At 40.5% G+C, this 11686-nt stretch overlaps 1 protein-coding gene and 1 gene segment (V, D, J or C); both read left to right on the top strand.

Annotated features, from left to right (window-relative positions):
* The first annotated feature begins 885 nt into the window (after positions 1-885).
* Positions 886-1481, top strand: LOC136793887 (T cell receptor alpha variable 38-1-like). The segment is given in 2 exon segments: positions 886-934; positions 1174-1481. Coding segments are annotated over 2 exon segments (357 nt in total).
* Positions 1482-4590: 3109 nt separating this feature from the next.
* Positions 4591-11686, top strand: part of LOC131753450 (T cell receptor alpha chain MC.7.G5-like) — a 264739-nt gene continuing 257643 nt past the window's right edge. The window contains exons 1-2 of the mRNA XM_067028809.1: positions 4591-4639; positions 4897-5190. Coding sequence (XP_066884910.1) covers positions 4591-4639; positions 4897-5190 — 343 coding nt within the window. The remainder of the gene's footprint in view (positions 4640-4896; positions 5191-11686) is intronic.

Below are 11686 nucleotides of genomic sequence, written 5' to 3'. Positions count from 1 at the left end.
AACCATTATGGAAAAGAGGGTAAGCACAAAGATGAAAGCCGTGAATACAACTGCTTTGCAGACAGATTCATTTAAGTGGATATCTGTGGTTTTCGTGTTTTCTTCTGCACAGTAGAGCTGCCATATCATCGTGAGCTGTGCAAGTTAATCACTGGACCATTTTAAGGAACATCATTCACACCTTAGCCTAAAATATAGAGAAAAATGATGCAGAGATGTGAAGAAAGACAGGTCTGAGAGCATCATCAGAGACTATATATCCAGCTCTGCCTGGAACTGCAAAAGTCAAAATACTCTCATTGGGAACAAGCCAGCATGAGCTGAGATTCTGTCATTTACAACAAATAGATTCATAATTAATACAGAAGAAGGTGGGTGGGAGCCTTTTGGTTTTGTACTATTTTATGAGCTGAATTTATGGTGCTTAGAAGCATTTTTCAGTCAAATTAACTAGAGTAGGGCTTCCCTGGTGGCGCAGTGGTTGAGAGTCTGCCTGCCGATGCAGGGGACATGGGTTCGTGCCCCCGTCCGGGAAGATCCCACATGCCGCGGAGCATCTGGGCCCGTGAGCCATGGCCGCTCGCTGAGGCTGCGCGTCCGGAGCCTGTGCTCCGCAACGCGAGAGGCCACAACAGTGAGAGGCCCGCGTACCGCAAAAAACAACAACAACAACTCAGAAAACAGTTTTCACTTTCATCTGAAATTACAACCAATAGCCTAGTTCCTGAAGCGAGACCAAAAAGTATTGGGAAAACTTTCGTCATTGAGACAGTCACCCATCACCTGTCATACCATTTCCTGCTCTGAAGCTCAAGGGTCGCTGAGCACAGAGGGGAACCCAGATCAGAGCAAGAGACTTCTCAGCCTGCAGGGAGAGTTGTAAGCATGATATTTGTTAGCTTGCTGCGGGCAGTCCTGGTCTCCACCTGTCTGGGTAAGGAAGGTTTAGGTCTTTCTTTATAATTTTATCTAATGGGGCTGTGAAACGAGAGAAGATGAATAGGACACTCAATGCATTGCCTCAGAGAGCCCAGTTGAAAGCTGATATGTTCTGCTGAGGTTTGGATCAGGCAGAAGAAAGGTGGGTGGGGATGGGAACCAGTTTGGGCTGGTCTGTCTGCTTTCTCTCTCATGTGACACCCAGTGTGGTCCTTTCTCTCCTCTTTCCCACAGGATCTAGTGTGGCCCAGATGGTCACTCAGCCTCAACCAGAAATATCTGTGCAGGAGGCACTGACTGTGACCCTGGACTGTACCTATAACACTAGTGAGAGTAATTATTATTTGTCGTGGTACAAACAGCCTCCCAGCGGGGAGATGATTTTCATTATTGGCCAAGGAGCTTATAAGCAACAGAATGCAACCAACAGTCGCTACTCTGTGAACTTCCAGAAAGAAGCCAAATCCTTCAGTCTCAGGATCTCAGACTCCCAGCTGGAGGATGCTGCAATGTATTTCTGCGCTTACAGTGGCCCACAGTGAGACGAGCAACAGACAGAGGCTTACAGAAACCTCAAACCTCAGCATCTGTGCAGAGGTCGGGGGAAGTGGTCGGGGTAAGAGGAGTATAGAAAATCATTGACTTCTCCTTGGAATAAAAGCTCCTCCTATCTGAATATGAGAGACACAGAGAGATGAATGTCTATGACTTGTAGTCCTTAAATTAACGGTAAAAATGACACGTGTAGTGCTTTCCAGTTTTACAAGTTGTCTTCATACTTGTTATTATCTGTAACCCTAATAGCTTCATATGGTATATGTGACAGGTCAGACTTCTGAAGCATCTCCTCTGTCCAGCAAATCTTTATAATTTCCTGGGAGCTCTTACCTCCAAAAATCTTAATCTTTTCCATTTTGTTCGTAGGTGCTTGTTCTTTTAATTGTCCATCCATGTCCAAAACCGAATCTCCTCAGAAAAAGTTACCCATTTTAGAACACAACAGCTGTGACAGCATAACCAGGGAGGGAACCCACTGGTCCTACGATAGACTTAAGAGATAACCTAGGTTGACTATACCTAGAACAGGTAACCTAGAAGAATGATGGAATGGCCTGTTAAAGGCTGAGCTAAGAAGCCAGATCAGGGGCAACACCATTAGTGGTTGGAATGCTCTTCCAGGAAGAGATAATATTCATTAAATCAATGTCTGGTCTATGGTGCTGTGGCACCCTAGCTAAAATACACAAGTTTAGAAACCAAGAAATGGAAGCAGAACAGACTCTTCTCCTATCACTCCCTGTAACCCACCTTCAGAATTTGTGTTTCCCTTTTCTCATAGTCCTAGGCTCTGCTGGATTAGAGGTCCTGGTTCTCTGAGGAAGAATGCTTCCACCAGCGGATTCAGTAAGGGCCCCACTGAACATGCAGCTATGACTGCCACTTAGATCACTAGGTGACCTAGTTGAACTCCTTGTGCCAGTGGTCCAGCAGACAAAGATAGGAGTTATTAGATGGGGGCATAATTGACCCGATTATCATGGAGTACCAGATCGTTATTACACAGTGAGAGCAAGAAGAAATATGTTTGGAATGTAAGCATTTCACATGGAGTATTTCCATGCCCAGAAAAAAGAGCAAGTGGCCACTGTGGCAACAAGGCTTAAAAAGGACAAAGTGACAAAGAATTGAGACCTCTCATCCATGAGGGTCTGGGTCACCCCACCAGGCAAGAATCTAAGTTCGCCAAAGTGGTATCCAATATAAGGAAGTCTGGAGAGTACAGTGGAGGAGGGAAAAGACGAGTATCAGTTATAGACTTGGTACCAATTAAAGGAGTGGGGCCTGAAGCTCAGGTTATGCAAGCTCCTGTATTAAGTGTTTTAGATGGATTGCAGCCAGCCACAATCTTGAAGACTCAGAGACACAGTGAAAATAACATAAGACAAGCACGCATCTGAGTAGTGCAAGGAGAGCCCTATAACAAATATCTCATGTGCCTGTTGTCACATCCAAATGCCTAGGGCTGAATTTATCAATAGCTGTGATAGACAATTCTTGGACACTCAGACTCATCTCAAGCTGATAACATCCAACATTAAGCATGCACTGTGCATTTTTACTTCCTACCCCAGGGCCTTCTCTGACTCCTTGGGAGCTCATTCAGCCCATGGGCAAGCACAGACTGAAAGTACAAGGGAATTACCACCCCTGCCAGCAAGCACCGACCAGAGGGGAAAGGGACAGATGAATACACTAGCTTCTAGTTTCCCAGCAGATAATCCTGAGAAGCATCCTGTATGCTTCTCGGAGATCCTGGCAGAATCAAGCCCTAATCCTGCTCTATCTACCTCCTCATTTCTGCTTCTTAAGATCTCATCCTAAATAAACTATCTTCACCCGAGTCCTTGCTTTAGGCTCCATTTTGGGGGGGAACAAAATTTAATAGAGAAAATTTCTTTGAAATTTTAATAGAGAATTCTTTGAAAATTTAATAGAGAAAGAACAGAAGAAAGTTTAAGGTGAACTTTACTGGGCTGATTGCTAATAAGAGCATGCGGGTACTTGAGTGATTACATAATTGGAAAAATAGAAGCTGTCACCTTATTTTTTCAAAAGATGGTGAAACAGACCATATTTACAAAACTCCAGTCTCTGCAGATGTGTGATCATGTCCCCACTTACCAAGTCTCAACTTTTATCATTATCCCCATCCTGAATCTGCTCACCCTCTATTATTTAAACCTCATTCCTACTTCTCAAAATATACCTCTATTCCAGTCCATCTATTGTCCTTGCTGACCCATAAGCACTTCAAACTCTTGAATTTTTTTCCTGGTTGTTCCACTCACCCAAATTTCCCTTTTATGTGTGTATCAGTCTAGTCAAATCATATTAGTCCCATAAGCACACCTTAAAGCTCTATCTCCTCCAAAGATTCTTCTCTAATAGTGAATCCTTGAATTCCTTCTCTCCTAAAGTCACACTGTGCTGAATCTGAAAGATTGATTCATAGTGACTTACCTTTTTAAAACATTTGCTATTGTTTCCAGGCCCTGATCTTTCCTCCCCCAAATATATTATGGTCTCTAGGAGGACAGAACTTTGCCTCATACAGGTATATGGCATTCTTCAATGCTCTTGGCAATATTGGGCACATAGTAAGTGCTCGATAGAGCCCGAAGATTATGCTTAAAATTTATTTTATAAACATCATATATTCATAAGAGAATATTAAGGGGAAAAACAGTATGTTCTAACACAGTCACAGAAGGTTTCTTTGGAGAAGTTATGATAAAAGGTAGGATTTTTAAAAGCAACAATGAAGGGAAAAATAGGGTATGTTTTAAATATCAAGGTCTCTTCATTGAATATAAATAGAAATCTGAAACTCGTATAAACAGATTCCTTACAGAACAGATTTCTTTAAACCAAGTTCTTTCTGGGTAGAGGAGTGAATCATAGGAATTGCCTCAGTAATTACTTCTGTGACCAGCAGAGGGCACTGCTTGCACAGTTGACAACAGTTACTCAACTGCCCACCTGACATACCAGTTCCTGTTCTGAAGCAGTGATGTCACCCAGTACAGCTAATACCCAAGGTTCAGATAAGAACAAGAGGCTTTTGTCACCCTGCAGGAGAGAGCTGCCAGCATGGCAAGCCCCAGTTTGCTGTGGGCAGTCGTGGTTTACACCTATCTTGGTAAGGAAGGCACATGTTTTGCTTTTGCTAATAACATCCAATAGGACTGGGAAGTAGGAAGAAAGATTAATAACACAGGGATCTTACCTCCTCATGGGTCCCAGCTACTGGAGGCAAGAAAGCTGATGGATTTTACCTGAAGTTTGGATCAAGCAGAAGAAAGGTGGGTGGGGATGGGAACCAGTTTGGGCTGGTCTGCCTGCTTTCTTTCCCTCCTGTGACTCCCAGGGTGGTCCTTTCTCTCCTCTTTCCTACAGGATCCAGTGTGGCCCAGATGGTCACTCAGCCTCAACCAGAAATATCTGTGCAGGAGGCAGACCCAGTGACCCTGGACTGTACGTATAGCACTAGTGACAGTAATTATTATTTGTTGTGGTACAAACAGCCTCCCAGTGGGGAGATGATTTTCATTATTGGCCAAGAAGCTTATAAACCACAGAATGCAACCAACAGTCGCTACTCTGTGAACTTCCAGAAAGAAGCCAAATCCTTCAGTCTCAGGATCTCAGACTCCCAGCTGGAGGATGCTGCAATGTATTTCTGCGCTTACAGTGGCCCACAGTGAGACGAGCAACAGACAGAGGCTTACAGAAACCTCAAACCTCAACATCTGTGCAGAGGTCGGGGGGAACTAGTTGGGATAAGATGAACATAGAAAAATCATTGACTTCTCTGGAGAAAAAAAATACTATTCCATCTGCCTGTAAGAAACACAGAAATGATGCTATAAGCTATTACCTATACTTATATTACTTATAAGCTATTACTATTCTCAAAATAGTAATAAAAATAATGGAGGTACACAATGCTTTATAGTTTTGTAAAGTACATTAACATGTATTTATTTAATTCTCATAACCCTGTTGTTATATAGGACAGGTCAGATATTCTGTGTCACTGCCATCCAGGGACTCTCTTAGCTTGAATATTCTATATTCTATATATTCTATATTCTCCATCTGCATGCCCCATGATCATATCAAAGTCAACATATCTGAAATTGAGTTTTTATACTCCCCACAAACCTTATTTTTTATTTTTCCCTGCTCAGCTTTGCTCAGGATTAAGACACACAATAAATTTCTTTTTTTTTTTTTTTTTTTTTGTGGTACGCGGGCCTCTCACTATTGTGGCCTCTCCCGTTGCGGAGCACAGGCTCCGGACGCGCAGGCTCAGTGGCCATGGCTCACGGGCCCAGGCGCTCCGCGGCATGTGGGATCTTCCCGGACCGGGGCACGAACCCGTGTCCCCTGCATCGGCAGGCGGATTCTCAACCACTGCGCCACCAGGGAAGCCCAATAAATTTCTGAGTTTGAAGAATTTCTCCACCCTCTACCTCCCAGCCTAGGCTATCTGATCTTGTGTGTGTGTGTGTGTCCACACCTTATTTCTTTCTAATTACAAAACAGGGTGAAAAACTACCTCACATTTATCTCATTGTTTCCTGATTGATCTATCAGTCACCCTTCCTGACTTTAACCTAATTTCACCCTATATTTCTTAAATTTCCTTCATGCACCACTGGTCTGACCTAAGAAGTTGAGGAAAGACAACAAACACTGTCAAATAGGATTTCATGTGCTGCTAGTACACGTCAGCAAATGCAAATTAATTAATTAATTATTTTTTAAAAACAAGAAGTTTAGCTTCTGGTTACACTATCATTGCTTCTGGGAGGAGGTGAGCCATCTAGAAGAACCAGGTCTAAAGGTAGGGCCAAGCAGTTGCCATCGTCAGGGTCACCACCTTGGATCAAAAAATGTTGGATCAAAAAAAATGATCCAACATTTCTTTGTATGTCCATAATTCCCGCAATACATAGCTTTTGCTATGAAGACCCCTCGTGGAGCATTTAATTCCATCCGCCCACTTCAAGTGAATGATAAAGTTGGAGCAGATACTCCACGGCTGTATTTACGTCCAATGAGAGGTTTCCAGAGCTGAAGTTGGAGGTATGTTTAGAATGAGTGATGGAAGTTACTGGATTTGGAAGAAACCAAGGGAAACCAAAGCCAGATTGCTAAAGAATAACTAAAAATAAGCTTTCACAGGAATACTGTTTCATCCCTTAGTTATCAGTACTAGCTCATGGGAATAGGTACCCCGGCTGGAATAGAACCGGAGCTGGTGACATGCAGATATTCTTTTGGATTTCCTGTGGCTTTTTCACAGCCTTCCTTGAGAGCTCCTCCACTGCCCGCCTTAGACCCATAGCCTCATAGCTAAAGGTCCCCTTCTTAGTCCCCTTGAACAGCTTGGAGCCATCTGGAACACTCCCATTTAGTTTCACATGCTGCAGCCCAAGGGCAAGTTATGCCACCCCTGTTCACCAAGTTCCATCCACTCCCACCACTCACTCTAAACATACTCCTTGAGCCTCAGTTCCTAGAGCATCAGGTCCCAGCCCAGGCTCAGCACCCCAGGCTCTAGCTTGTCTGGAAAAGCAGGTGAGACAACAAACTCAGTGACGGTACCACCTCTCACGCAAGTCAAATAACTCTGGGCCATTCAAGTTTTACCCTCTCTTTTATGCCCCAGGTCCAAGTAGTCACCAAGACTTACTAGATTCAAGCTAGTTATCAAAGCTTACTTCTTTCTGTTCTTGCTTCTAGTGGCGTCAGCTCCTTTCATTTGAATTAATAAATGCTCATCTACCTCTAGTCCGTCTATCATCTAGTCTCTCCATCCTCATTTGTGCCCCCTTCAAACACTGCTTCACACGGCCACCAAGTGACCTTCCTACAATAAAAATAAAGTCATTCCCCCTTCAACAAAGCCCTGTTTCCCACAGAAGAAGACTGTGATTATTCAGAATGTGAATCCATCAAAGCAGAGACCACTCCTGTATCCCCAGCACCTTCCACGCCTGACAGGGTAAACAGTCGAGAGCTATCTGCTGAATGGATTAATGGATTAGTAATTCAGCCTCCTTTGTTGCCACACTCCTATCCTCTCCCACTCTATGCTCTCATCTCATCAGCACATGAAATTATTTCCTGCCTCTACGCTTTTGTGGACTCTGTTCCCTCTGTGTGGAATACCCATCCCTGCTCAGCCACTTCACTGCTGTTCAAGATGTTCCCAGTTTCCCCTCTTCTCTGAATCCTTATCCTGACCCTCTTGCCCAGTCAAAACTGACCACTTCCTCTTTTTAACCCATAACTGAAACCCTAAGCATATTTCTAGTGTAACAAACCTAACACTTTATGGAACTTAAATGTATGTTTTACTTTATTCCAACTAAAATGTAAGCTTTACTTGTCAGAGGCTGAGTTTTATTCATTTGAATAGCAATAGTGCCTACAATATTTTTAAATTCACAGGTATAATTTTTAAAAAATTTGGTCAGTGTTATATTGCTAGTTTTTTTTTTGATTGAGGTAGAGTTGATGTACAATATTATATGTAAGTTTCAGGTCTACAACATTGTGACTCACAATTTTTAAAAGTTGTACGCCATTTATAGTTACTATAAAATATTGGCTATATTCACAGATATGATTTTTTAAAGTTTTTTTGAGTGAAGTTAATTGATGGCATTTTTCTCATTAAACATGATAAAATAAAAATTGATAACTTTTCTACATTGCCATCTCCTCCATAGTTGTATTTACTAGGGATTCTGAACTAACTCAGAGGAAACAGACTATATGGTATGCAGAAAATTAATAGTAATGACAATATTATATCAATAATAATAGTAGTAGTAGTAGCTAACATGAATTGTGTATACGTGTCCCACATTCTGATAGGTGCACAACATGTATTATTTTATTTAGTAGTTTCAACAAATCAATTCAATGGGATGGGTGAATGGACGAATGGACTAATGAATAACAAAGGGAGGAAAAAAGGAGATTTATATAGTAGGATAGCAAATTTACACTGTGCTTAGTTATATATAGAAAGATATGTAAAGAAAAAAGTTTCTCTAATGATCTTTCCCATTAACCATCCCATCCACTATGTCGTTATGAAATTTAAACTTTGAAACTTGCAATTAACAATACCTCAGTTTCTTCAGGCTTAAAGAGTTCCTTTCAGGTGTCAATGTTTTAAAATATTCAGTCCATTTAAAGTTCAACTCTGTGTTAGGGCTGATTTAAAGTCTCTTGGATGACTCAATCTCTTTAGGTACTTTGTTTGAAGTTCCACCACATTAACCTCCCCTTCCCCAGGATGACATCTGGGTAATAAAGGGAAATAATTGAGTGTCAGTTGAGGAGGGAAAAAAAAAAATGCCTTAAATCCATGCACTGCCTTCTGGATCCTTTGGCCTATGTAGCTGAGTAGCCAGTCTGGTCTTCTCCATGGATAGGTAACTCGCTAGGTGTGGGTTATCCCACCTGGACTTTTGAGACGTGCTCCACTCTCCAATATTCTTGTGCTCTCATATTTATCTACATGTTTCTAACCTATTTTCACCCCATGAGTTAATCTTTCTTTCACAGAGGAGGGAAAGGACAAGGGTCCTGACATCTGATTTCCTTGCTCTGCCTCCATCTTCCTTTTCCTTTAATCAGTCTTCTGAGACCAATAAAATTGACATTCCTATCTCACCTACACCTTCCTGTCACACTTCCCTTACATAAAAACTCTATTATCAGGTCTAACAGGCCTTACTTATAAAATAGTGAAGGATATGATGAAATAATTTAGAAAAAAATTTACCTTTGAAAGAACTAGTTATCCAAGACAATTCTCTTGCTGAGAAGTCAAAAATCCAAATTAAATGTCAGAACTAAATGACTAAATGAACTATTTTCTTTCCTTTGGGAATAATCTAATCTCCCCTCCCCACTCAAAATAGATAGAAAGAATATAGATAAGGTTATGTGCCTGGCAAGGTAAAAGAAAAAATATTATGTTTCAAAAATATATTCCCAATTACATGGAGAGAGAGGAAACAATTTATGTACCCAAGAGTACAACATGTGAAAATCACCGTGGATATTTTCAAAGAAGACAAAGACTTTTAAAAGTATAAAAATTAAGAAAATGAAAGATAAGCCACGGACTGGGGGAAAATATTTGCAAAACACGTATCTAGTAAAAGAGTGGTGTCCAAAATATACAAAGAACACAAACTCAACAATAAGAAAATAAAAAGCCCAATTAAAAAATGGCCAAAAGATATGAGTGAACATCTTACCGAAGAAGATATACAAATGTCAAATAAATGTATGAAAACATCATATATTGATATAATTAGGGAACTGCAAATTAAATCAACAGTGACATATCACTACACATCTACTAGAATGAGTAAAATCCAAAATACTGACAACACCAAATGCTAGTGAGGTTGTGGAGCAGCAGAAACTCTCATTCATTGCTGGGGGTAATGCAATATGGTACGGCCACTTTGGAAGACAGTTTGGCAGTTTCAAACAAGACTAAACATAATTTTATCATATGATTCAGCAATAGAGCTCCTTGGTATTTACCCAAATGAGTTGAAAATTACATTCATACAAAAACCTGCACACAAATGTTTATAGCAGCTTTATTTGCATTTGCTAAAACTTGGAAGCAACCAAATACAAAAAATCCAAAGAAAAATGGACAGAGGAGAAATGTCAATTTTGATCTTCTGCCCATTGTTTGATTGGGTTATTTATGTTTTTGATACTGAGCTGCATGAGCTGTTTGTATATTTTGCAGATCAATCTCTTGTCTGTTTCTTCATTTGCAAACATTTTCTCCCATTCTGAGGGTTGTCTTTTCATTTTGTTTATGGTTTCCTTTGCTGTGCAAAAGCTTTTAGGTTTCATTAGGCTCCATTAGTTTATTTTTGTTTTTATTTTCATTACTCTAAGAGGTGGGTCAAAAAAGATCTTGCTGCAATTTACGTCAAAGAGTGTTCTGCCTATGTTTTCCTCTAAGAGTTTTACAGTATCTGGCCTTACATTTAGGTCTTTAATCCATTTGGAGTTTATTTTTGTGTATGGTGTTGGGCAGTGTTCTAATTTCATTCCTAGCACGACTTATTGAAGAGGCTGTCTTTTCTCCATTGTATATTCTTGCCTACTTTGTCATAGATTAGGTGACCATACAGATGGCCAAAAAGCACATGAAAAGATGTGCAACATCACTAATTATTAGAGAAATGTAAATCAAAACTACAGTGAGCTATCACCTCACACCGGTCAGAATGGCCATCATCAAAAAATCTACAAACAATAAATGGGGGAGAGGGTGTGGAGAAAATGGAACCCTCCTACACTGTTGGTGGGAATGTAAACTGGTACAGCCACTATGAAAATCAGTATGGAGGTTCCTTAAAAAACTAAAAATAGAGCTACCATATGATCCAGCAATCCCACTCCTGGGCATATATCTGGAGAAAACCATAATTTGAAAAGATACATGTACCCCAATGTTCATTGCAGCACTATTCACAATAACCAGGACATGGAAGCAACCTAACTGTCCATCAACAGAGGAAAGGATAAAGAAGATGTGATAAATATATACAGTGGAATATTACTCAGCTATAAAAAATGGAATAATGCCATTTGCAGTAACATGTATGGACCTAGAGACTCTCATGCTGAGTGAAGTAAGTCAGACAGAGAATGACAAATATCATATGACATCGCTTATATGTGGAATCTAAGAAAAAGGTACAAATGAACTTATTTACAAAACAGAAATAGAGTTACAGATGTAGAAAACAAACTTATGGTTACTGGGGGTAAGAGGTGGAGGGATAAATTGGAAGATTGGGATTGACATATACACAATATTATATGTAAGATAGATAACTAATAAGGACCTAGTGTATAGCACAGGGAACTCCACTCAGTACTCTGTAATGGCCTATATGGGAAAAGAATCTGAAAAAGAGTGGATGTATGTATATGTGTAACTGATTCACTTTGCTGTACACCTGAAACTAACAAACATTGTATATCAACTATACTCCAATAAAAAAAAATTTTTAATGAACAGAGAAACTGAATAGATATTTTTCCGAAGAAGGCATGCAATGGCCAACTGGCACACGAACATGTGCTCAGTACCACTAATCATCAGAAAAATGCA

This window comes from Kogia breviceps, chromosome 3 (assembly GCF_026419965.1).
Source record: "Kogia breviceps isolate mKogBre1 chromosome 3, mKogBre1 haplotype 1, whole genome shotgun sequence".
Taxonomy (NCBI): domain Eukaryota; kingdom Metazoa; phylum Chordata; class Mammalia; order Artiodactyla; family Physeteridae; genus Kogia; species Kogia breviceps.
This window is presented reverse-complemented; position numbering and strand designations above follow the sequence as displayed.